The sequence below is a fragment of the Staurois parvus genome, unplaced genomic scaffold, assembly GCF_062004578.1.
Source record: "Staurois parvus isolate SC_StPar_1 unplaced genomic scaffold, SC_StPar_1.0 ptg000257l, whole genome shotgun sequence".
Taxonomy (NCBI): Eukaryota; Metazoa; Chordata; class Amphibia; order Anura; family Ranidae; genus Staurois; species Staurois parvus.
Genome location: NW_028318053.1, coordinates 2,675,852 through 2,703,672, shown reverse-complemented (window position 1 = coordinate 2,703,672; position 27,821 = coordinate 2,675,852). Strand labels below are relative to the sequence as shown.

Below are 27,821 nucleotides of genomic sequence, written 5' to 3'. Positions count from 1 at the left end.
CATGCGCGAGCCACGCGACTGCCCTAGTTTTTCACATTTTGGGTTTTATTTATTTATTTATTGATTTATGCAGTGAAAGAATAAGTATATATTTATATATTACTTGCACAAGTTTTTTTTTTCTCTCACTATTTTAAGAGTGGTTTTGTGTTCTTGCACAGAGTGAAGTACATATATTTAAAAAAGATAATACACTATGAATTTTCTTTTCCTTTTTTCTTTTGAGGTTTTCATGGAATATTTAGGATCAATTTCCTTTTAACTGGATTGAAGTGAAAAATTTGGAACTTGGATTTTGGACACATTGGGATTCTATTTTATTTTATGTAATTTTATTTTTGTGATTTTGAGACACAATTAGGAGTGAATTTAATTTGAACACATTTTTAAGTTTTTAAGTGAATAATATTTATTTTGATTGTATAAATTGATTACATTTATAGAATTTAATTTTGGGTTTTATGTGGGATTTATATGTTTTACCACAAAAAGGATATGTTGGATTCCCATAGACACACTCCTATACCTTGTGGACAGCCTTCCCAGGAGAGTTGAAACTGTTATAGCTACAAAAGGGTGGGCCAACTCAATATTGAACCCTATGGACTAAGACTGGGATGCCAGTAAAGTTCATGTGGATGTAAAGGCAGGCGCCCCAATATTTTTGGCAATATAGTGTGTGTGTGTATGTATGTATATGTGTGTGTATGTGTGTGTGTATATATATATATATATATATATATATACAGTGGGGATCGAAAGTTTGGGCACCCCAGCTAAAAATTTGTATTAATGTGCATAAAGAAGCCAAGGAAAGATGGAAAAATCTCCAAAATGCATCAAATTACAGATTAGACATTCTTATAATATGTCTAGAGATGAGCGAATCGAACTTGGCGAAGTGGAATTCGTTTCGAATATTAGGAAAAATTCGATTCGCGCCGAATCCGAAAATTAGCATACTTCGGATGCACGAATCGAATTTTCCCCGATCGGCCAATTTTCATCCCTTCTACAGCCGGCAAAAAGTGTCCCTGCAGAGAGCTCCGCTATTTCTGACAGTTCTCTGACAGTTCCTTCACATTTACAGCGGTTGAAACATTGTATCTATTTGTTTCCATTTAGGATACAGATGTTTTTATTCGGAAACAAATAGATACAATGTTTCAACCGCTGTAAATGTGAAGGAACTGTCAGAGAACTGTCAGAAATAGCGGAGCTCTCTGCAGATACACTTTTTGCTGTACTGGAATTCTTCTTATTTTCATCCTACTTCTTCTTCTTCTTCTTCTTCTTCATCCTCATCCTCTTCTTCTTCTTCTTCTTCATCCTCATCCTCTTCTTCTTCATCCTCATCCTCTTCTTCTTCTTCTTCATCCTCATCCTCTTCTTCATCCTCATTCTCTTCTTCTTCATCCTCTTCTTCTTCATCCTCATCCTCTTCTTCTTCTTCATCATCCTCATCCTCTTCTTCTTCATCCTCATCTTCCTCTTCTTCTTCTTCGTCATGCTCATCCTCTTCTTCTTCCTCACCATCATCCTCTTCTTCTTCTTCTTCATCCTCATCCTCTTCTTCATCCTCATCCTCTTCTTCTTCCTCACCATCATCCTCTTCTTCTTCATCCTCATCCTCTTCTTCATCCTCATCCTCTTCTTCATCATCATCCTCATCCTCTTCTTCTTCTTCTTCTTCTTCCTCATCCTCTTTCTTCTTCATCCTCATCCTCTTCTTCTTCTTCTTCTTCTTCCTCATCTTCTTCTTCTTCATCCTCTTCTTCTTCTTCTTCTTCTTCTTCCTCATCCTCTTCTTCTTCTTCTTCCTCATCCTCATCCTCTTCTTCTTCTTCTTCTTCTTCATCTTCATCCTCTTCTTCTTCTTCTTCATCCTCATCCTCTTCTTCTTCTTCTTCCTCATCCTCTTCTTCTTCTTCATCCTCATCCTCTTCTTCTTCTTCATCCTCATCCTCTTCTTCTTCTTCCTCATCCTCTTCTTCTTCTTCCTCATCCTCATCCTCTTCTTCTTCTTCTTCTTCCTCATCCTCTTCTTCTTCATCCTCATCCTCTTCTTCTTCCTCTTCCTCATCCTCTTCTTCTTCCTCTTCTTCATCCTCTTCTTCTTCTTCTTCTTCATCCTCTTCTTCTTCTTCATCCTCATCCTCTTCTTCTTCATCCTCATCCTCTTCTTCTTCTTCCTCATCCTCATCCTCTTCTTCTTCTTCCTCATCCTCTTCTTCTTCATCCTCATCCTCTTCTTCTTCTTCATCCTCATCCTCTTCTTCTTCTTCCTCTTCTTCTTCTTCATCCTCATCTTCTTCTTCTTCTTCATCCTCATCCTCTTCTTCTTCTTCATCCTCATCCTCTTCTTCTTCTTCTTCTTCTTCTTCCTCATCCTCGTCCTCTTCTTCTTCTTCATCCTCATCCTCTTCTTCTTCTTCTTCTTCATCCTCATCTTCTTCTTCATCCTCATCCTCATCTTCTTCTTCTTCTTCATCCTCATCGTCTTCTTCTTCTTCCTCATCCTCATCCTCTTCTTCATCCTCATCCTCTTCTTCTTCTTCATCCTCATCCTCTTCTTCTTCTTCCTCATCTTCTTCATCCTCATCCTCTTCTTCTTCCTCATCTTCCTCATCCTCTTCTTCTTCTTCTTCCTCATCCTCTTCTTCTTCTTCATCCTCATCCTCTTCTTCTTCTTCTTCTTCTTCTTCTTCTTCTTCTTCATCCTCATCTTCTTCTTCATCCTCATCCTCTTCTTCTTCTTCATCCTCATCCTCTTCTTCTTCTTCATCTTCATCCTCTTCTTCTTCTTCTTCATTCTCATCCTCATCTTCTTCTTCTTCTTCTTCATCCTCATCCTCATCCTCTTCTTCTTCTTCTTCTTCTTCCCCAGCAGACTCCAAGGGCATTTAAATTAAAGGTGCAGTGTTCTGCACTAATATAAAGGCTCTCTGAAGCCTAGAAACCCTTTTAATAAGTTAAATTCGCAGCGAATAAATTCGCATCAAATCAAATTTATTCCGCAAATTCGGCGAATCAGCCGAATCGAATTTTTGAATAATTCGCTCATCTCTAAATATGTCAACAAAAGTTAGATTTTATTTCCATCATTTACACTTTCAAAATAACCGGGGGGAAAAAATGGCGTCTGCAAAAGTTTGGGCACCCTGCAGAGTTAATATCTTGTACTGCCCCCTTTGGCAAGTATCACAGCTTGTAAACGCTTTTTGTAGCCAGCCAAAAGTCTTTCAGTTCTTGTTTGAGGTATCTTTGCCCATTCTTCCTTACAAAAGTCTTCCAGTTCTTTGAGATTTCTGGGCTGTCTGTCACGCACTGCTCTTTTAAGGTCTATCCATAGATTTTCAATTATGTTGAGGTCAGGAGATTGTGAAGGCCATGGCAAAACCTTCAGTTTACGCCTCTTGATGTAATCCCCCGTGGATTTTCGAGGTGTGTTTAGGATCATTATCCATTTGTAGAAGCCATCCTCTCTTTAACTTCAGCTTTTTCACAGATGGCATCAAGTTACCATCCAAAATTTGCTGAAATTTTATTGAATCCATTTTTCCTTCTATTCGTGAGATGTTCCCTGTGCCACTGGCTGCAACACAACCCCAAAGCATGATTGATCCAACCCCATGCTTAACAGTTGGACAGAGGTTCTTTTCATTAAATTCTGTGCCCCTTCTTCTCCAAACATACCTTTGCTCATTCCGGCCAAAAAGTTCAATTTTAACCTCATCGGTCCACAGAACTTGTTTCCAAAATGCATCAGGCTTGTCTATATGTTCATTTGCAAAGTTCAAATGATGATTTTTGTGGTGAGGATGTAGAAGAGGTTTTCTTCTGATGACTCTTCCATGAAGACCATATTTGTACAAGTATCTTTTTATAGTGGAATAGTGTACCACAACTCCAGTGTCTGCCAGATCTTTCTGGAGGGATCGTGCAGTCAAACGTGGGTTTTGAATTGTTTTTCGCACAATCCTGTTCTGTATCTTTCTTGGTCTTCCAGATCTTGCTTTAACTTCCACTGTTCCTGATGACTGCCATTTCTTAATTACATTCTGAACAGAGGATATTGACATCTGAAAACGCTTTGCTATCTTCTTATAGCCTTCTCCAGCTTTGTGAGCGTCAACTATTTTCAGTTTTCTAGACAACTGCTTAGAAGAACCCATGGTGCTGATTGTTGGGGCAAGGTCAGATGAGTTTGGCCATTTAAAACCTTTGAGATTGACATAACCCAGTCTTCCCAGACGATGAGTGAGAACAATCCATGACACTGGCAGGTCTCAGCTTTGCAAAGGGGGCAGTTCATGCTATAAATTCTGCAGGGTGCCCAAACTTTTGCAGACACCATTTTTTTGTTTTCTGTTATTTTGAAAGTGTAAATGATGGAAATAAAATCTAACTTTTGTTGATATATTATAAGAATGTCTAATCTGTAATTTGATGCCTTTTGGAGATTTTTCCATCTTTCCTTGGCTTCTTTATGCACATTAATACAAATTTTTAGCTGGGGTGCCCAAACTTTCGATCCCCGAATAAACAGCAAAAATATATATATACAATGCATGAAAAATTAAGTGAACATTCAATGTGCTGATCCAATCGGATCTAATAAAGTGCTGCTGATAGTGAACAGGTAAAACCTGTAGCCATAAAAGTGGACCCTTTTCCCAGATGGAAAAAACCAACAAACCAGCTGCCCCCTGTCCACATGGGGGACTGATGGTATATAATTAAGTGACCCCTCAGGGGGTGAAGACACAACATAGATGACCAATACGATAGTAGATAATGTAATTACTCCCATAGACTATAGTAAATGCACATGCAAACATATAAATGTCCAGAAAGCACTATATGTCAACACACAAGTACATGTATTCATTGTAGAGATCCAAAACGCAGAATGACTGTAAGCAAACAGCTAAGTGCTCATGATCGGTGATCTTCAAACTGGGTGACAGGAATCCTAAATGGCATAAATGCCCCCTCACCTCCAAGCAGTGACCACAAGGGCCAGCTCGCCTTATGACTCTCACCACGATGCCACGTCCAGACCAAGATGTTGCATAGGGTCCTTTCCCACTAGTAATCTCAGGTTACACTCCCCACAGAGCCATACCATCAAAGACATAAGCACAGAACATCCTCCATAGTGTAATACATTTATTGATTATCAAATATTAAGTTAAAATTGCCCACTCACATGCAGAAGTAGAAAACATTGCATTGCCACCACTTAGTATGCATGTACTGCATGGATCCTCAGATAGAGCCCAAAATGGCGTCCAACCAGAGTTGCGTCACCGGAACTAATGTACCAACGCGTTGCGTCACGACAACGTGCCTTCCTCAGGGTATACGCCCACCGGTGATCTCGAAAGCCTTATATACTGTGTGTAAGGCTAATCAACCAATGAAAAAATGAAATGACAGCGGCCATTTTGCCGAAGGCCGCATGCGTGTAAGCATGGCGGCCATCTTGCCGTAGCCCAAACCAAATTACATGGGAAATGCTGACACACCAGGGAGCAGTGTTGCTGGAGAATAGAAAAAAGAAAAACAACAGGGAATAAACCAAGGACGATCTCCTGTCACTCCCACTAAGTGGGCAATGCGATAAATAGTAATATATACAGTCAGGTCCATAAATATTGAGACAGCAACACAATTCTAACATTTTTGGCTCTATACACCACCACAATGGATTTGAAATGAAACGAACAAGATGTGCTTTAACTGCAGACTGTCAGCTTTAATTTGAGGGTATTTACATCCAAATCAGGTGAACGGTGTAGGAATTACAACAGTTTGCATATGTGCCTCCCACTTGTTAAGGGACCAAAAGTAATGGGACAATTGGCTTCTCAGCTGTTCCCTGGCCAGGTGTGTGTTATTACCTCATTATCCCAATTACAATGAGCAGATAAAAGGTCCAGAGTTCATTTCAAGTGTGCTATTTGCATTTGGAATCTGTTGCTGTCAACTCTCAAGATGAGATCCAAAGAGCTGTCACTATCAGTGAAGCAAGCCATCATTAGGCTGAAAAAACAAAACAAACCCATCAGAGAGATAGCAAAAACATTAGGTGTGGCCAAAACAACTGTTTGGAACATTCTTAAAAAGAAGGAACACACCAGTTAGCTCAGCAACACCAAAAAACCCGGAAGACCACGGAAAACAACTGTGGTGGATGACCGAAGAATTCTTTCCCTGGTGAAGAAAACACCCTTCACAACAGTTGGCCAGATCAAGAACACTCTCCAGGAGGTAGGTGTATGTATGTCAACAATCAAGAGAAGATTTCACCAGAGTGAATAAAGAGGGTTCACCACAAGATGTAAACCATTGGTGAGCCTCAAAAACAGGAAGGCCAGATTAGAATTTGCCAAACCTTCACAGTTCTGGAACAACATTCTATGGACAGATGAGACTAAGATCAACTTGTACCAGAGTGATGGGAAGAGAAGAGTATGGTGAAGGAAAGGAACTGCTCATGATCCTAAGCATACTTCCTCATCAGTGAAGCATGGTGGTGGTAGTGTCATGGCGTGGGCATGTATAGCTGCCAATGGAACTGGTTCTCTTGTATTTATTGATGATGTGACTGCTGACAAAAGCAGCAGGATGAATTCGGAAGTGTTTCAGGCAATATTATCTGCTCATATTCAGCCAAATGCTTCAGAACGCATTGGACGCTGCTTCACAGTGCAGATGGACAATGACCCAAAGCATACTGCAAAAGCAACCAAAGAGTTTTTTAAGGGAAAGAAGTGGAATGTTATGCAATGGCCAAGTCAATCACCTGACCTGAATCCGATTGAGCATGCATTTCACTTGCTGAAGACAAAACTGAAGGGAAAATGCCCCAAGAACAAGCAGGAACTGAAAACAATTGCAGTAGAGGCTTGGCAGAGCATCACCAGGGATGAAACCCAGCATCTGGTGATGTCTATGCGTTCCAGATTTCAGGCTGTAATTGACTGCAAAGGATTTGCAACCAAGTATTAAAAAGTGAAAGTTTGATTTATGATTATTATTCTGTCCCATTACTTTTGGTCCCTTAACAAGTGGGAGGCACATATGCAAACTGTTGTAATTCCTACACCGTTCACCTGATTTGGATGTAAATACCCTCAAATTAAAGCTGATAGTCTGCAGTTAAAGCACATATTGTTAGTTTAATTTCAAATCCATTGTGGTGGTGTATAGAGCCGCAAATGTTAGAATTGTGTCGCTGTCCCAATATTTATGGACCTGACTGTAAGTGGGAGGACAGGGAAAAACAGAGATCTCCTCATGTTCCAATCCACCAGCAGTGAACCAAGGCATATGAAAATGTGGATACATAATTCTGATAATGTTAAAAAATGGTGATAAAATGACGGTCATACATAAAATGAATGAACACCATAGACAAAACAATTAAATACAAAAATATGGAAATATGATAATATAATAGAAGAGTATGAAAATATAATAATATATTGATAAATAAGTAAGAAATAATAAATAATGGAAAATAAAAATATAAAAAAGTGGCCATAGAAATTTGCAAATATTAGAGCTTATCCCTAAAAAGGATCGTAATAAAATATATAAAACAATGAGATGTGAAAAAATTAAAATAATAATAAAAAATGCCAAATATGTACCGGAGGCCCAAAGCGCAGTTCGGGCAACACGCCCCATGCTTAAATAACGGGATGAAATATAAAATATAAAAACCTACTAAAAAAAGAGCGCCACTTTTATGGCTACAGGTTTTACCTGTTCACTATCAGTAGCACTTTATTAGATCCGATTGGATCAGCACATTGAATGTTCACTTAATTTTTCATGCATTTTATATATATATTTTTGCTGTTTATGTTTATTTTATGTCATTTTTATCTGTATCATATTGCTAGCGCTACACCATTTTTTTTTTACTATTGCATTTTACCTAGTGAAGTCAGGTCAGGTGACAGCAGCTTCTTTTTAGTGTTTTTCTCCATTTAAGCGCAGGAGGTCTTACCCAATTTTTGGCCCCAACTGATTTGTCAGAAAACCTTTACTTTCCTTTCAGAATCAACATTTTCTATGGGACACTATACTACAACATACTCCCACAAAGGCTGGCCATTGATTGCAAACATGATTTGTTATTTGCACACACAAAAAAAGTATTTTTCCTAACAAATTCATTCAAGACCATGTTGCAAAAATGAATACACGCCAATGAAAGTCTTAGGAACAAAGCTAAGTTGTAGACAACAAAATCCTAATTAACAAGAATTCAACTACAGGTGAGTCTAATTATTAAACAGGTGTTCAGCAGACAGTTGATTATAAAAGGGCGTTACTTCCCATTTCATGCTGTCAGAAATGGCACCACATGGAAGAGAAATGTCACAAGGCCTGAAAGAAAGGTGAAGGCTACAAGAAGGTCAGCAAAGCTTTGCTTATCAGTCAGAATACTGTAGCAAAAGTGGTACAAAAATTAAACAAAGATGGAACTGCATCTGTCCCACAGAGATGTCCAGAAGTTAACAACTCGACAGAAGCATCTGCTGGTGATACAGGTCGAAGAAAATTGCCATGCAAGTTTACTGCAGTTAGCTTAGAATCAGAAAGCCAAACTGTGGTGATTGTTTCCCGTGACACAATATGGCCTACACTGAAGAGAAATGGCATGCATGGGTGTGGTCCACAACAGAAGCCTGTCCTAAAGCCCATGCACAAAAAATCCCAGCCTAGAACTTGCAAGGTCTCATGCTGAAAAGATTACTGGGACTCTGTACTCTGGAGTGATAAGACCAGGATAAATGTTTTAGGAACTGATGGCTTTAAAACTGTATGGTGTAGCAAAGGTGAGGAGTACAAAAAAAATATGGTGGTGGCAGTTGTTGTCTTATAGTAATTAGGAGGATGATTTATTTATAAATGTATTTTCCCACAGCAACTAGTCCAGTTCTTTTCCAGAGAGATGCATTTATTCGGATAAAGATATTTGTAACAGATGACAAAAATCCAATCTATAATACTTGTAAATATTACAATGAACAACAGTCCTCAGAGTCCCATTTAAGATACTTCATATCAAACATGGAGATACTACACCGTCCAGCATATGTCCAATTTATAATATGCACCTAGGTAGCTTCCATGCGTGCAATAATACAAGTTATGATCTATACCTGTGCTTCCATATTAATGAAAGGCAGAAGCTCTCTCCCAGCCAAAAAAACTTCACTTGATATACAGTTTACTGTAGGGGTTTCTGATTGGCTGACAAAACACTTTTGATCTTACATGAAAATACTTCACTTGTCATTACTGTAAATAACAATTAAGGCCACTATAGTGTTTTAACAGGTACACAAGTCACCCTTTCACCATTTTCCATGAATACCCCCTTGAGTCTAATTACCATACCCTTTGAAATGTCTAATTAGATAAATAGGCTATTCCCCAAATACCAAGGTGACCTTGCATAAAATTAACATAACAAAGAGTTCTTTTGATGTGTAAAGTGAACTTGTCACTGGCCTGTCCAAGAATGAACAGTATGTGTTTCAATATCTTCAATATATATATATATAAAAGGACACTGCTATAGTATATTGTGTGATATATATATATATATATATATATATATATCACACAATATACTATAGCAGTGTCCTTTTGTGGGGCTGCATGAGTGCTGCTGGTGTCAGGGAGCTGCATTTCATTGATGGTATCATGAATTCACAGATGTACTGTTCTATATTGAAAGAGAAGATGCTACCATTACTCCCTGCCCTTGGTCATTGAGCACTTTTCCAACGTGACAATGGTCCAAAACACAAATCTAAGGCCACTGTTGCATTTCTGAAGAAGAACAGGGTGAAAGTGATTCAGTGGCCAAGTGTGTCTCCTGACCTGAACCCAATTGAACACCTATGGGGAATTCTGAAGAGACACGTTGAGCATCACTCTCCATAAAGCTTCCAGGCTCCAAAAGAGGGAAAAAGAATGGAAAAAGATAGATGTTGCAATAGTCGCCAACTTGTTTATTCCATGCCTAGAAGACTTGCTGCTGTCCTTACAAGTCATGGAGGTCATACACAATACTACATGTAGTAGTTTTTGTTGTGGGGTGTATTCATTTTTGCATCAACTAATTTGAGTAATTCCTCTTTATATGTGTGTATTGTCATAAAAGCTATGGGTCTGAGAAGGAGATCCAGGAGACCACTCTGAATAAGGGGGTCTTGTATATCTGGTAAGCCCGCATCTTATTTATCACTTCTGGTGACGTGTGACACTGGTGTTCTTTTTTTGGTTATTAAGGAAGAGAGAAGAAGTCTATCCACTGGATTTAAAGGGGACTTATTTCTAGTAGAATCGTGCAAAAATGTTCTTCACGCAGTACATAAATATTACACTAAGGCTAACAAGTAGATCATCGACCTCACTCTTCGTAACCTTGATCATCAGCATAAATTGCCTCAACTAGTCAACATACATGGTCCTTCATATATATTCTGCATCTTTTCCAACTTTACAAAGCCAAAGGCCACTTTTACCCGTCTACGGAAGACTCTCTATTGTCCGTGTCATTTCTTCCATCCCTCTCCACGACTCAGCAGGATTAACTTGATCGCCCCATCACCCTAGACAAAGTTCTAGCTGCTATCAAAACACCTAAACCGCGTACAGGATCATCTCAACTTTAATGGCTACTGAACTACTTCCAAATCTTCACTCAGCCCTTCTGAACATACAACCTTACAGCTTAACCTGGTTGAACACAAACTATTCCTCCAGGTGAGCACAGCTGCCAGCAAACTATTGTGAAAGCCTGCAAGACTAGCTCTCTAAACATTGTGGAAACTAAAAACAGAGTCACTAAGGCTATGATCCATGTTAAATTGGAGGTGGTCTTACTAGACATGATCGAATACTACTGTAAGGGACCACCTGACAGCACCTCTAGCAACCCACTGGTCGGGCTTCCCCAGAGCGCGGAGTCTAAGTTCCGGAGCACTTGTTCACCAGAGCCCCTGATGGTGGGGATGGACTTGGAGCACTCAGAGACCAGGTCGCGACTACTGGATATACCCACCAGTGGTGAGGAGTCCGCCAGGGGCTCCCACAGGGTGAGAGTCTGATGTGAGGGGACCAGGGGGTCCTAGAGAAATGGATGGATGCATGGAGGAGCGAAAGCTAAGTCAAACAAGTCGAATCGGTAGCCGGTGGGTCGGTGCGGTACAAAACAGTAGGCAAAGAATGGTCGGGTCACACGCCAGGTCAATAACAGGAGATCAGATCTAAAGGGGAACATCCAGGAGCGAAGTCAGGCAAGCCAGGGGGTCAGGATAGGAGAAGGCAGCAAGGTCAGACAATCCGGATCAATAGTACTCACAACACAGGTATCAGATAACAGGAATCGCAGAGAGACCATTCGGCAACAAGTGTCTGTGCAGGGCTGGTTTAAGTAGCCCGCCCTGCACCTGACAGGCGCAGCCTAGGTCCTAGTGCCTGCCCAGCACTGTCATAGATGACTGGTGCGCCTGGGTCCTAGTGCCCTGCTGCCTGCATGTCTTGACAGACCCCTACGCATGTGCAGACCCATGTGTCGCGATGGTCCCTGACATTGCCCCCCCCATGGGCATCCTCCGGGTGCCCAACTGATCTCTCCTCTGTGGGTGGCTACGATGGAACTCCCAGATGAGTCTAGGGGCATGGACATTTTGGGCTGGTTCCCAAGAGTTCTCCTCTGGACCATAGCCTTTCCATTTGATCAAGAATTGGGTCTGGCCTCCCCTCCTTCGGCAATTTAGGATTGCTTCCACTTCGAATTCCTCTTGTTCCTCAATGGTGATGGCTTCAGGGGGTCTGGATTCTCGGTCCGGAAATGGATCTGGGACAACTGGTTTTAGCAGAGAGACGTGAAACACCGGGTGAATCTTAAAGGTTTCCGGAAGAATGAGCTCGTATGCCACCTTATTAATCATGCGTTTGATGCGAAATGGCCCCAATAATTTGGGTCCTAGTTTCTTTGAGGGACATAACATCTTCAGATTTGTTGTTGCCAACCATACTTTATCCCCAGGTTGCAGCACCAGTTCCCCCCTTCGCTTCTTGTCAAAGGCCTTCTTATTGTCTTCCTAGGCCTTAGCTTCCTGAAGTAATTTATTATTGCTTGACAAAAAACTGATAGTGTTTTGGGTGGCTGGGACTGCACTCTCGGCTACCAAATCGGGCAAGAAGGTGGGGTGAAACCCATAGTTTGCAAAAAACGGGGATTGTCCCGTGGCTGAATGATTTGCATTATTATATGCGAATTCCGCCAAAGGCAGGAGCGTCAGCCAATCGTCCTGTAGGAAGGACGTATAGCATCTTAAATATTGTTCCAGGGTCTGATTGGTCCTTTCTGTCTGCCCGTTGGTCTGAGGATGAAACGCAGAGGAGAGAGCCAGTTTGATGCCAAGTGCCTTACATAAGGCCTTCCAGAATTTAGAGGTAAATTGGACTCCTCGGTCCAACACAATGTCTTCCGGGACCCCATGCAGCCTGACCACTTCTCGAACGAATATCTGAGCGGTCTCCAACGCCGATGGGGTGCTCTTCAGGGGCAAGAAATGGGCCATTTTAGATAGGCGGTCGATAACCACGAAGATTGCAGTATGGCCCTGGGACGGAGGAAGCTCAACTATGAAGTCCATAGCAATCATTTGCCAAGAACGAACAGGTATGGGTAATGGGCGTAATAGCCCCCAGGCCTTGCTTCTAGGTGGTTTGTTCCTTTGACAGGTGGTACAAGACTTGATGTACCGTTCGCAGTCTCCGGCCATGTTAGGCCACCAAAAGGTGCGTCTAAGCAGCTCAAGGGTCTTTGCCAGTCCAAAGTGTCCTGCTATCGGGTGATCATGGCAATGTTCCAGGACCCGCGTCTGGACCTCTTCTGGCACCACGATCAACCCCTCTTTCCATATCAGTCCCCCTTTGTTCAGGAGTGGTACCCCCGGTGGGATGGGCATAGTCACCGATGCATCCTGTAGCTTAGAGCGCAGTTCTGTCTGGAGGGCCAGAAAGTTTCCGGATGAAAGGATGGTATCTGGTCTGAGTTCTTCCTTAGGGTCCTCAAACATGTGCGAGAGAGCATCAGGCTTTGTGTTCTTGGATCCTGGCCTAAAGGTAATATGAAATGAGAATCGGGAGAAGAAGAGCGCCCATCTCGCCTGGCGTGATCGTAGGCGTTTTGCCGTCCTCAAATATTCCAGATTTTTATGGTCTGTAAAAATCAAAATCGGGTGGGCGGCTCCTTCTAGCAAATACCTCCATTCCTCCAAAGCGGTTTTGATAGCCAATAATTCACGGTCACCAATGTCGTAGTTTCGCTCGGCCGGGGTAAGTTTCCTTGAGAAGAATGCCACCGGGTGCAGAAGTTCCTTCATGCCCTTCCTCTGGGACAGAATTGACCCTACTGCATTTTCAGATGCGTCTACTTCTAGTACATATGGTAGTGCCATGTCTGGGTGGCCCAGAATTGGTGCCGTGGTAAACAAGCTTTTTAGGGACTCGAAGGCCGCCTGGGCCTCTGGCGTCCATTTGAAGCGGAATCCTTGTTTGGTTAACTGTGTGATAGGGGAGACCAGACCTGAAAAGTTCTTGATAAACTTCCTATAGAAGTTGGCAAATCCAATGAACCTCTGGACGCCCTTCTTGTCAGTAGGGATTGGCCAATCGAGAATTGCCGCGACTTTCTGGGGGTCCATCGCAACCCCCGCGGTGGAGATGATCAGATCCAAAAAGGAGATACTCTGTTGTTCGAAGCTGCACTTGTCAGCTTTGGCGTATAGGCCGTGCAGGTGTAAACACTCCAGGACCCTTGTCACATGATCCCTATGAGTCTCCAGTGAGGGTGAAAATATCAAGATATCGTCAAGATACACAATGACAAAAATGTCAAGGTAGTCCCTGAATATGTCGTTGACAAAATTTTGGAAAGTGGCCGGGGCATTGCAGAGTCCAAAGGGCATAACCAGGTACTCGAAGTGGCCAAAACTAGTGCAAAATGCAGTCTTCCACTCGTCCCCCTCCCTTATGCGAACCAAATTATATGCCCCCCTTAGATCTATTTTAGTGAAGCAAGCTGGGTATTTTAAGCTTTGAAAAAGCTCTGGGACCAGAGGGAAAGGATAGCGATTTTTAATCGTGATCCTATTCAATTCACGGTAGTCAACACAGGGTCTTAGGGATTTATCCTTCTTTTCTACAAAGAAAATCCCTGCTCCTGCTGGTGAGGTGGAAGGGCGGATAAACCCTTTTTGAAGATTCTTATCTATGTATTCCTTGAGAACCCCCAATTCTAATTCAGACAGAGGGAAGATTCGGCCAAAAGGAATCTCGGAACCGGGCAAAAGATCGATTGGACAGTCGTATGGGCGGTGAGGAGGCAGGGTGTCGGCCCCGCGCTTGCTAAAGACATCTAGATAGCCATGTTAGGCCGCTGGAATGACTTGTCCTAAACTGGGGTCTTTCTCTGAGCACGGGAGAATCTGGGGGGTTCTGGGGCCCGAAATGTGACAGTGTTCCTGACAATATTTCGAGAGGAACCTTATTGACCCGGTTTCCCAGTTGATTTGGGGGTTGTGAGCCTGTAGCCATGGAAGCCCCAAAATAACTGGAAAAAGGGGTGACGCGATGGCGTCAAAACGTAAGAGTTCCCGGTGTTGACCCGCTATGATGGTAAGAATAGGGGGGTTTTCCTGGTCTACTAACCCTGATCTAATCTGGGAGCCATCAGCTAAAAATAAATTGAGACCCCATTTTCTGGGCTGTAGAGGAATCTCCTGCTGACGTGCAAAATCAAGATCCAAAAAACAACTGCATGCCCCTGAGTCAATTATAGCCATCGTTTCCACGGTTCTTCCTGGGAGCTGAAAGAAGAGGGGTACCGATAAGTAACTGGACTGACTCATATTCCCAATAGAACAAGAAGAAACTGAAGAAGTCGACTTACGTGCTTTCACGGGGCAGGACCGTACCATGTGCCCGGCTTCTAACAATAGAGGCAGAGATTCCTGGATCGTCTTCGTTGACGCTCCTTGGGAGACAGGGTATGCCGAGCCATCCCCAACTGCATGGGCTCCGGGGTGTCCACCAGAACGGATGATTGGTTGTCCGTGGGGGCAAGCTGACCTGCCCTTCTGACCGGGGCCCATGTAACTCCCTGACCCTGGCCAGACCTCTCAAACCTGTGTTCCCGCAACCTGCGATCGATTTGGATCGCCAGGGAGATTAGATCGTCCAGGGACTCTGGGAGGCCCACTCGGGCCAGTTCGTCTTTCAAGGCCTCTGAGAGTCCGACCCGAAATTGGTGACGCAGGGCAGCGTCATTCCAGCGCGTGTCTCCCATCCATCGCCTGAATTCGGAAGCGTATTCTTCCGCCGACCGGCGACCCTGTCGGAGTGAGTATAGGGCTGATTCAGCGGAAGCTGCCCGCTGTGGGTCGTCATAAAGGATGGCCATGGCTTCGAAAAAATCGTTTACTGATTTCAAATGGGAATCATGGTTTTCCATCAATCGATGGGCCCAGTCCTGGGGTTCGTCTTGAAGCAGGGAGATTATGAACCCCACTTTAACTGACTCGTTCGTGAACGCGCGGGGCTGTAAGTCAAAATAAAGGAGACAGGAATTCCGGAAAGCTCTAAAACGCGCACGGTCTCCCCGGAATCGTTCTGGTAGAGGAACACGGGTTCAGCCAGAGGGGGTGCAGCAGCAGCTCCCGTGGCAGGCCCAGGGGTTTCCTCAGAACCGGCGGCAGAGGCCGGGGCCTGGGAAGGAGCATCAGACGTGGTCAAGGTCTCAAAGCAATTCTCTAGGCGGGTGCATTTGTTTTGTAATGCCGTGACGGCCTAGGTCAGGGCCGATAAGTGCCTGCAGATGTCCTCCAGGGGAGAAGGTCTCCCTCCAGACTCTGTCATGGCCGAATGGTACTGTAAGGGACCACCTGACAGCACCTCTAGCAAGCCACTGGTCGGGCTTCCCCAGAGCGCGGAGTCTAAGTTCCGGAGCACTTGTTCACCAGAGCCCCTGATGGTGGGGATGGACTTGGAGCACTCCGAGACCAGGTCGCGACTACTGGATATACCCACCAGTGGTAGAGGAGTCCGTCAGGGGCTCCCGCAGGGTGAGAGTCTGATGTGAGGGGACCAGGGGGTCCTAGAGGGATGGATGGAGGAGCAAAAGCTAAGTCAAACAAGCCGAGTCGGTAGCCGGGGGGTCGGTGCTGTACAAAACAGTAGGCAAAGAATGGTCGGGTCACACGCCAGGTCAATAACAGGAAATCAGATCTAAAGGGGAACATCCAGGAGCGAAGTCAGGCAAGCCAGGGGGTCAGGATAGGAGAAGGCAGCAAGATCAGACAATCCGGATCAATAGTACTCACAACACAGGTATCAGATAACAGGAATCACAGAAAGACCATTCGGCAACAAGTGTCTGTGCAGGGCTGGTTTAAGTAGCCCGCCCTGCACCTGACAGGCGCAGCCTAGGTCCTAGTGCCTGCCCAGCACTGTCATAGATGACTGGTGCGCTTGGGTCCTAGTGCCCTGCTGCCTGCATGTCTTGACAGACCCCTACGCATGTGCAGACCCATGCGTCGCGATGGTCCCTGACAACTACACCAAATTATGGCAACCGTGGGTGCACCAGTTTCTTCCTCCTGAATTTAATGACACCCCCCTATCTTCTTGACCTCTCCTTGAGCTTTTCCCTCAATCCTGATCTTGCCCTCTTACAGACAAGACCATGGGCGGGCACCCCGGACCCCTCTCCCTCCCCCCTTCCTTCCCACTGTATCTTTATATTACTCTTTTTTTATCCCTATTGCTTTTTCACTTTGTCTAACCAAGATTCTGGTTAGGCTGTTAAGAGACATGTGAGTACCTGGTGTAAGCCACACCTACTTTGCTACTAAGAGGTGCCATGGAGTAAGCAACTGCTTGGTCCCTGTATCCCTTTGCACCCTACTGATCTAGAGTAATATGTGCCCTCCAGGAGCTCCCCTAGAGGCCTAAGTAATGGGTTTCTCAACCCCAGGCTGGTCACACTTTGCCTTGTTTTGATACCCGCCCTTTTTTTGTGGGATTTACTACACCCATGGTCTTGTTCTGCTTGCATTCTGACTGTAAATCTTGTTCCATGCATTTGTATGCAATATTCTCATGTCTCGCAGTGGTTTCCTAACCTGTCTGTTGTTACTTCAACTCTTTTATAGTAATATACAATTTTGAAAAAGAAAAATTAATTAGTGTTTTTGGTTTATGGTGCTCAGACGCAGTGTAGTTCCACTTTAAAGCAGGGAAAACATTTAAAAGTGTACAATACTTTTAATTTGTTCCAGAGTTGTAGATATCAGTGGAATTTTTGGCTAGGGTTCTGATACACTGATTGAAACATTTGAAATGGCTTAAGTATATTATGAGGGATGTTCAAGTCAAACCGGGAGTTTTAACTTTACAGGTATAAAAAGGGATGCTAGCGTGGCGGTACTACATGCAGTAGTAAGTGGCAAGTGTGGCCTATTACTGATAGGCAGCGCACGTGTGGCCTATTACTTATGGGCAGCACACATGTCACGGGCCAGTCAAGATGGCAGACAACAGTTTTAGTGGTGCATGGAACAGCATGTGATGATGAAGTTTCTTGTGAAAAAAGGCATAAAACCTGCAGATATCTACAGAAGCCTTCAAACACAGTACAGTGATGAGACGCTCAGCTGCAATAAGACATTTGAATGGTGTAAACATTTCAAAGATGGCCGTACGTCTGTCAGTGACAATCCCGGCCGTGGTGGTTCCCTGCCCACAGCAGTCATTCTTGTGAACATTCAGTGCTTGGATCCTTGATAATCAACTCATAACCTGTTGTGAAATTGCACAAGAGACTAATCATTATGTGGGAACAGCAAACACAATCATTCACAAACATTTTCATTTTCAAAATGTAAGCACATCATTACATTTGACGAAACCTGGGCACATTTCACTCGGAATCAAAAGGAGCATCAAAGCATGCGGACTCACCACCACCAAAAATGTTTCTCCTGGACAATGCACAACCTCATACTGCTCACCGCACTACATGCACATTATAGCAACTCGGTTGGAAGGTATTGCCACTTCCTCCTTACAGCCTGGACCTTGCTCCAAGTGATTTGCACATGTTTGGACCCCTAAAGAGTTCCTCGGAGCTGAGCATTTCAGCACTGATGGCGAAGTGCAGCAGACTGTCCTAGGATGGTTCAGGCGTACTGACAAATCTTTCTATGGTGATGCTATCCAGGCATTAGTTAAATGATGGGATAAGTGTATACATTTAGCAGGGGAGTATTTATTTCAATCTTAATAACACTGGTTTCTTAAACACTTGCCCTCCTGAGAATTTACCCCCCCCCCCCTTCGTGACCAGGCCTTTTTTTGCTATTGCTGCAGTATTTCAACTGGTAATTGCGCGGTCAGGCAATTCTGTAACTAAATGAAATTCATGTCCTTTTTTCATACAAATAGAGCTTTCTTTCAGTGGTATTTGATCACCTGTGCGCTTTTTATTTTTTGCGCTATAAACAAAAAAAGACTGAACATTTAAAAAAACAAAACAATATTTTTTTACTTTCGGCTATAAAAAATATATAGTAATCTCAAAGTTAGTCATAAATTTAGGCCAAAATGCATTCTGCTACATGTCTTTGGAAAAAAAAAAACCCCAATAAGTGTATATTGATTGTTTTGTGTGAAAGTTATAGCATCTACAAACTATGAAATAGATACTGCAACTTACGCCATTGTTTTGCTATACAGGGCTGCACTAGTTTAACTGATAATTGTGCGGTCATGAAATGCTGTACATAAATGAAAATGATGTCCTTTTTTTTTACACAAATAGAGATTTCTTTCAGTGGTATTTGATCACCTGCGCACTTTTTATTTTTTGCACTATAAACAAAGACTGAACATTTTGAAAAAAACAATATTTTCTCATTTCTGTCATAAAAAATATACCAAAAACTCAAATTTTATCATAAATTTAGGCCAAAATGTATTCTGCTACATGTTTTTGGTAAAACAAAAACCCAATAAGTGTATATTGATTGCTTTGTGTGAAAGTTATAGCATCTACAAACTATGGTATAGATAATGGAATTTACACAGCTTTTACTTTCTGACTGCTATCGCATTTCTTGACGTGCGAAAATACCAGGACAGTACAAACATCCCCAAATGACCCCTTTTCGGAAATTAGACACCCTAAGGTATCTGCTGAGAGGCCTATTGAGTCCATGGAAGATTCTTTTTTTTTTCAGTTTTTGGAACATGACAAAAACAGGGTTTTTTTTTTGGGGTTTTTTTTTTACACAAAGTTGTCACTTAAATGATATATTGCTCACACAAGCCATGGGTATATGTGGAATTACATCCCAAAATACATTCTGTTACTTCTACCGAGTATGGAAATACCAAATGTGTAACACTTTTTGGGAGCCTATTTACAGGAGCCTGAAATCCAATGCGTAACTTCCTAATTTCACTTCCTCACTACCTAGTTACCTAGTTACCTACAGTTTCAGAGGCCATGAAAAGCCAGGATAGCACCAAACGACCCATTTTTGGAAAGTAGACACCCCAAGAAATTTAAAAAGAGTCATGGTGAGTATTTTGCAGATCTCATTTTTTCTCACAAGGTTTTGAAATATAAAAAAAGAAAAGAAAAAATGTTTTTGTTTTCTTTCTTAATTTTCTAAAAACTTGTGGCAACAAACGAGATCTGCAAAATATTCACCATGCTTCTTATCAAATTCCTTGGGGTGTCGACTTTCCAAAAAGGGGTCATTGGGGAGGGAGGGGGGTTTGGAGCTATCCTGGTATTTCAGGGCCTCCAAAACTGTGATAGGTAGTCAGGAAGTGTAATGAGGAAATAAAGCCCTTTAAAAGCCTGAAGGTGCTTATTGGATTTTGGGGTCCTGTACTTGGCTAGACTGCCAAAAAGTCTCTCACGTGTAGCATCCCCATACTCGGGAGAAGTATAAGAATGTATTTTGGGGAGTAAAGTGACAATTTTGTGTAAAAAAAATAAATATATATATATATATAATTTTTTTAATTTATTTTTTTTTGTCATTTTCCAAAAACTTGTGGTAAAAAAATAAATTTTTCTATTGACTCAACATGCCTCTCAGCAAATAGTTTGGGGTGTCTACTTTCCAAAAAGGGGTAATTTTGGAGGGTGGGGGCATTTTATGCCCAGCATTAAAGGTTTATGCCACACATCTTTCACTCTTTTAACCACCTGAAGACCAAGCCTTTTCTGACACTTTTTGTTCATATGAAAAAAAATCAGTATTTTTTGCTAGGAAATTACTTTGAACCCCCAAACATTATATATTTTTTTAAAGAAGACACCCTAGTAAAAAAAATGGTGGGTACTTCAATTTTTTATGCCACATAGTACTCGTGCAGCACTTTTTTTAAAAAATACACTTTTTTACCTTTAATGCACAAAAACACAATATATTAGCCAATTATTTGGTAACATATAAAATGATGGGATGCCGAGTAAATAGATACCAAACATGACATGCTTTAAAACTGTGCATGCCCCGTACAATAGCGACAAACTACATACATTTTTAATATCCATACGCAACCATTACAAGCTACCATTTTAAATTTACAGGGGAGGTCTAGTGCTAGAATTACTGCCTTTGATATGACATTCACGGCGATACCTCACATGCATGGTGCAATTGCTGTTAATGCACTGGCACGGGGTCAACGCTCACGTGCACAGGGAGGTGCAAGGGTGCTTTTTTTTTGTTGTTTAAGTTATTTTTAATTTTTTAAAATAATTTTTACACTGCCTCTTTCATTTTTTTTTGTATAACTTTTAATGCTATCACAGGGAATGCAAATAACCCCTATAACTTCAATGGGCATAGTCATATATTCTTTTTTGAGAAATCTGGGGTCTATCAGACTCTAGATATGTCCTCTGCCCTTACATTATTTAATCTCACCAAGATCAGTGTGATCAGATGCTTTCCTAATTTACAAATGGCGCTGCTTATATCCTGCGAAACTGAAGTGATGAAATTCTCGTAGCTTCCGATTTCTTAGCCTGTAGAGATAATTGGCACCATTCCGGTCTCCAATCAGTTCTATGGTCAGCTGGCAGAAACACAGGCTGCATTCTCAGGTTCCCCCGATGGCACAGGACTGCTCGAGAAGGCCGTGGAAGGCAGCGGGGGAGAGGGGGGGTCTTCTACTGCTGCTTGTAAAATCAATCCTGCAGCTATTTAGCCACTAGAATTTCTTTTACATGAAAGCCTATCGCCTGCAAGCATCATCCTGGTATCACCACTCCTATTCCAGTGATGTATAAGTATGTCGCTGGTCCTTGTTTGGTGTATATGCTATGTTTTTGGGGGTTTTTTGTATGCAGCCTGTGGGCTGAATGAAAAAAAGAGAAGAAATCTCTGCCAGAAAAAGTGTGTGGCATGCCCACCATTAGAATATACCGCCCTGCATCCACCCACTGCTAATGGTACGCACACATGAAATGTGCCAAAAAATATTATAAAATATATATGCCGAAGCATAGGGGCCATCCACCCACTAGCCACCCCAGGCCCCCATGCTTCGGCATATATGCTCTTTTTTTTAACTGCGGATGAAAAATCTCATCCAACAGCACTGCACACACCTACTTATGTATATTCTGAGAGCAAGATCCTGTTTCTGTCAGAATAAGCAAGTCGGTGATGCATCTGAATGACTTTCCTGCAAATAAAACAGAAATGGTTAACAATAAAACAGTAACTCAATAAAGCAACTTTTTTATTGAAATATCTCTGCCAGAAAAAGTGTGTGGTATGCCCACCATTAAAATAGAATATACTGCCCTGCATCCACCCACTTCTAATGGTGGGCACACATGAAATGTGCCAAACAATATTATAAAATATATATGGTGAAGCATAGGGGCCATTCACCCACTGGCCACCCCAGGCCCCCATGCTTCGGCATTCTCTTATTTAACTGCAGATGAAAAATCTCGTCCAACAGCGTTGCTCACACTGACTTATGTACAGTATATTCTGAGATCAAGTTCCTGTTGCTGTCAGAATAAACAGGTTGGTGCTGCAGCTGAATGGCATTCCTGCAAAGAAAACAGCAATGGTTAACAACAATAAAACAGTAACAATAAAACAGTAAAATTGTAACAGTAGAACAGTAACAACAACGACAGCAACAAAAAAAACTATTTTTGGATTTTAAAATTTTTAATTTTGGGGGGGATTTGTACTTTTTATTTTTTTATACTTTTTTTTCAATCTGTAACTTTTTAAAACAGATTGTAGGGTCTCTCAAAATGTGATAGCCAGTTTCCTGACTACCTAACATCTTTCGAGACCCTGTGTAAATATGTGCCCTGAACTGTGCCGTGCTGTACCCTATACTAATACTTCACTGGTGTGTGGTAGCAATGGAAGCAGTCCTTGAGGCAGAGACCTGGATGGCCAGGATAGGAGGGACAATAAAAGCGGGTGTCACTCCTAATGCCATGTCTGCTACAGACACAACATTTTGTTTTTGGGTGTCCTTTGGGTTGGGGTACCAGGAATGGCATCGGAACAATGCCTCTCATGTAGCTGGCTCTTTGCATCTGTGTTGGGGGTTTGTGCCACAGCACCTTCTGGATACAAAAGGGTCATGATGATCTCTTCCTGAAATTTTAGGGAGGATCCACTTCGTCCAGTTGCTTTGTAAAGCACAAAAGCATTATATAGAGCCAATTGAAATAAATAAACAGACGCTTTTTTGTACCAGCATCTGGCTTTTTGGGAAACTAAGTATGGCTTCATCATCTGGTCGTTGAAGTCCACCCTTCCCATGTTAAGATAACAGTCATGAACACAGAGGGGCTTCTCAACAACACCAACTGCCATGGCAAATTGGATGGTCGTGTCTTCATGAATGGAAGACAGAACAAAAACATCCCGTTTGTCCTTACACTTCACTGTGAGCAATTCCTCATTTCTCAAGCAGGCTTTTTCCCCCTTTCTAAGATGGGTATTTACAAACCGTTAGGGGAAGCCTCGACAATTAGGTCGCATGGTGCCACATGTGCCAATTCCAAGATTGTACGAATAGTGGCACGCTTGAATAAAAACTGTCCATGTATAAGTGGTACCCCGTATGGAAAATGGATGTCACCAAGTCCCAAACTATCTTGCCACTGTTCCCCATGTAGTCTGGGCATCTGGGAGGCTCCACGTGACTATCTTTTCCCTTGTAAATATAAAACTGATATGTATAGCCTGTTGCCCTCTCACAGGTCTTATACGTCTTGACCCCATATCTGGCATGCTTGCTGGGAAGAAATTGTTTGAATGCAAGGCGGCCAGAAAAAATAATGAGGGACTCATCAACGCAGATGTTTTGCTGGGGAGTATAGACCTCTGCAAATTTTTGATTAAGGTGATTTACGAGGGGCTGAATTTTGTGGAGCCAGTCAAATTCAGGGTCACCCTGAGGACGACAGAGTGTGTTGTTATTGAAATGCATAAAAAGCATTATATTCTCATATCTATGCCTGGCCAGAACACAGGCATATGATGAATCGGGTCTGTGGACCAATACAACCACAATACATTTTTTTTAGTAATGCCCATGTTGAGAATTAGGTCCAAAACAACTTTGAAATTTGAAAACCATAATGGGTTTCCATGCGAATGGTCTGGCAAGGTTTGAATTTGAGTTGGCGGCGATAAACTGTTGTGCGTATAAATTGCTTTGATCCACAATCAATGCATACAGATCTTCCATGAAAAACAGGGGAGTATTTAAATTTGCTGTTTCCATCATGTGATTGTAACATCTCAGCAACCTAGGAACAGGGTCGGGTATGCCCGACCTTAGCAGGGACCTCTTCTCTATCGTCTGAGCTATCTGTCAGGGTGCCACTGCTGTCTACAGGTACGTATTCTGAGACTGATTGTGTCAGGGAGTCTTCCCCTTCGCTCTCACCTGACATACTCAGAATCCTGTAGACCTCTTCACTAGAGTACCTTTCGTTGGACATTTTGGCCACTAAATGTATAGATACCTAGTGCGACTCATCGGGAAAAGAGCACCTGGCTGTCAGGGACTGCTTGAACTGCTACAAAAAAATTTACCGGCAAGTGATAACAGTGATCAGGCCTGATTCTGCGAACGCTGCGGTTTTGTGTGCAATGTATCAAGTGATGGTGATCTACTGACACTACATTTGCTGGGGGAGAAGGGGGGGTAAGCATAGGGGCTAAACTGCTGGCAGGCTCCGGGGCTGATCTTGCTAACACTGCTTTTTTGGGGACACTATACTAATCTGAAAGCTGGTATAGTGCTGATCTGATCAAAGATATTGATCTGTCCAGACACTTTACTAGCAATGGAGGTCTATTGTGTAAGTGAGCGTGTTCCTGGCAATCAAGGGGTTAAATGTGATTACTGGTGCACTGATGGGCAATCTGACGCTATCTGGGAGGGGCGCTAACTCACGCTAATTCTATCTGAAGTCGCCGGTGACACTAATACAGTGATCAGTAAACATTCTGTACACTGTACTAATGACAGTGAAGGGGTTAACGGGGGTGGGCGATCAAGGAGTTAAATGTGTCCTAAAGTGTTCTAACTGTGAAAAGTGTGCTCGCAATGTGCCCAGAGAGAGAAGATGTCATCACTTCCTGTACCTGTGTAACTGTAAACACAGGTACAGGAAGATCCCTGATAGGACAGGGATTGATCATCCAACTTAGGCTGACCATCACTGGTCTAAATCGGATGATTGATCCCTTGGGGATCAAATCACGGCTCGCACGTGATTTTGCCGCCCTGTAGCAGTATTTCTGAGCAGATGTGGTAGCTGTGTTTGTTTTCATTTTTAAGGCCAAAAACATTTTTAGCATGTACAGAAAAAAGCTGTTGATACTGCCACAAATGCAATCCTTGTCATTTTCTTGTGAGCTGCAAAAAAAGCAAAAGCAGTCTTAGCTTTTGTAACCTAGTAATCCTATTAAACCCCCATGTAGTGGAGCAGAACATAGGCAAAAAAAGTTTGAAGTTTCAGGTCCACTGTATCTATGAAGGGAGCTATGGTTTCCACGTAGGCTAATCTTCAAACATGCCTGAGATGGGAAGTGTGCTGTTTGCAAGGTGAAAATAAAGAGGAAAAAAGCCTCCTCAAATGCAAATGTAGCCACTTCATCTGGGCAATTGATAATATGCAAAATATGAATATTATGTTTTTTGATTTTGCATTTTAACCTTCTTGATTATCTGAGCCAAATTGGAGTTCTCTGTGTAGAATAGTATAAATACAGCAGGCAGAAGTCATTACTATTACTCATTCTGTTGGGTAATTGGAGCTGTTCTGTTCTGCAAACAATATAGTTACACCTGCTGTCTGCAAAAATAAATTTGAAATATGCAATATTTCATAATACTTGCCTAAAAATTAAATACATTTGCTTTTTTTTTTCTCTGAACATAATAAAAGTTGTAATAATTTCTAAATTTAATTTAACTATAATAGGTCTAGAATTGTGCTATACATTGGATTTGTATACATTTATATAGAAAGTTGATTATTTCTTTTGCAAAAGGATCCTATTGTTTATTTCAAATTCATGTAGTAAAAAAAATTTTTCTTTATGTAGGTAAATTTCTCCCTATATTCAAATGTTGTTGTTTTTGGAGTTCCACAGATGGTAAGTATGAAAAGTATTTATGTCAATATAGCATGTTCATTTAATAGCTCAATCATGATGATTATTATTTTTTTATTATTATTATTGCCTTATTACACAGTTGCATACATCTATTTTAAACAATAGAAAAAAATGAAAGAATAAATAGTAAACCTCCATACACAGAACCCTTTACCAACAGCTGATGCAGAGGATGAAAAAAGAGTATATTCCACATTTTCACAGCTCTTACTTACTGGGATGAAGCCTTTCTATATGTGCAGGTTAAATCACTTTATCTCCAGAAAGTTTCCCCTTGACCTTCATTGAATAACTCTGCATGAAGTGCTCTATATGGACCACTTATGTATTTATGCATGATCATATCCCCCCATATTTGCCCCCTCTCAAGAGAGAATAAATTCAGTTTAGCTAATCTTTCTTTATAGTTGAAGTCCTCCATGCCTCTTATCAGTTTGATTGCTGTTCTCTGCACTCTCTCCAGTTCCCCAATATTCATTTTGTTAACCGGTGCCAAAAATCAAACTGCATATTCCAGGTCCTACTAATGCCTTGCACTGCTGCAAAATTAGCTCTCGTCTTTTTTTCTCGTCTCGTCCTCTTTTTAGTACAAAAAAGTATTTTTGCTTGCATTAGAAACTGGAGCTTGGAATTACATCCTATTATTAAGTCTGATCTACCACAACACCCAGATCTTTCTCGAATATTGGTTTCCTCTAGAATGTATTGCAACCAATATAACCCCCAAAAAATCTGCGCTCAGAAAGAAAGAAACATTGATAATAAAAACAAATAGCAGCTGGACACTATACCCTGATACCCGGCATTCCAAATATTGTATAAACACACAGTGCAGCACTCTAGGGTGTATTATTATTTTATTAAGTTTCTATATAGATTTTTTTTTATATCTTTTTATTTTAAATTTCATATATACTTTCATGATTGTACGATGAATAGAGCAGTACTGTTGATGTGTGTGTTTGTGTATTTATTTAGCCATCATGAGGCAAACTAATAACAGTTACATATTTTAGATGCTCCTATATGCTTAATTATGAGGCATTTGGTTACAGTAGTAGCATATGGTTATAGTGTATGATATCGGGTGATTATTAGATAATAATTTATATAGCCATAATATGTTTATGTCCATTGGTGTGTTATTAATCTATATTTTAAAGTGGAGGGTATTGGGCATTAGGTAGAATTTCTAGCAGAGTTGCTAGTGGTAGAGGTGTGCATAATGATAGACGGCTTGGCCACTGCATAAGGATCTAGTTAGACTACAACAAAATGGCTGCGAGTAAGACTATAGGTAGGAGCGGCATGGTGTTCAATAATATCACCCTGAGGAAGCCACGTGACCCTGTGGCGTAATGCATAGGAGAGGGACTTGGGGACGTCACAACGTTCGCAGCTATTGGACGATTTTGGGAACACGGAACAGTATTATGAGAACGCTGTAACTAGTAGACAATACCAATTGAATGTTTATACACAGGCTATATTTGGTGTGATGTAGCACCTTCAAGATGTGAATGGCTAATTTTTAAGTTCATTTAATAAAATAGTATGTTTTAAAGATAAAGCACTATTTTTGCCTATTCATTTTTATGCCTACCTATCGCAGTGCTCCTTCAGCATAACCTATAACTCTGTTTCCTCCTCTCCACTTCCTATTTTTGTAGGGGCCCCTCAAGGTTCTGTCCTTGGACCCCTTCTCTTCTCCATCTACACCTCTTCCCTTGGTCACTTGATAAATTCCCATGGCTTCATGTGCCATCTCTATGCTGATGACACACAAATCTATCTACTCCTCACCTCACCCCTTCAGTCTCCGCTTGCATTACTAACCTACTAAGTGACATATCGGCACGGATGTCACTCCACTTCCTCAAACTCAATCTTTCCAAAACTGAGCTCTTTGTATTCCCTCCAGCCTGTGCCCCCTCCCCTGACTTCTCCATCAAGACCAATAATCCAACCATCAGTCCCTCCCCTCATGCCAGGGTACTAGGTGTAATCCTA

The 27,821-nt window shown here is 41.9% G+C and overlaps 2 protein-coding genes across 9 annotated transcripts in view; one reads left to right on the top strand and one right to left on the bottom strand.

The window, feature by feature from the left end:
• Nucleotides 1-27,821, top strand: part of ATPSCKMT (ATP synthase c subunit lysine N-methyltransferase) — a 311,720-nt gene that overhangs the window by 224,135 nt on the left and 59,764 nt on the right. For 5 of the 8 annotated variants that reach the window (XM_089681052.1, XM_089681056.1, XM_089681051.1 and 2 more), the window contains exon 5: nt 25,740-25,790. The exons of the other annotated variants lie outside the window; for them this stretch is intronic. In XM_089681052.1, the coding sequence (XP_089537178.1) occupies nt 25,740-25,790 (51 nt within the window). The remainder of the gene's footprint in view (nt 1-25,739; nt 25,791-27,821) is intronic. 8 annotated transcript variants of the gene reach the window in all.
• The window catches only part of MSANTD3 (Myb/SANT DNA binding domain containing 3), a 517,687-nt gene continuing 511,781 nt past the window's right edge, over nt 21,916-27,821 (bottom strand). The window contains exon 6 of the mRNA XM_089681050.1: nt 21,916-22,198. Within this exon, the coding sequence (XP_089537176.1) occupies nt 22,143-22,198 (56 nt within the window). The 3' untranslated portion in view covers nt 21,916-22,142. The remainder of the gene's footprint in view (nt 22,199-27,821) is intronic.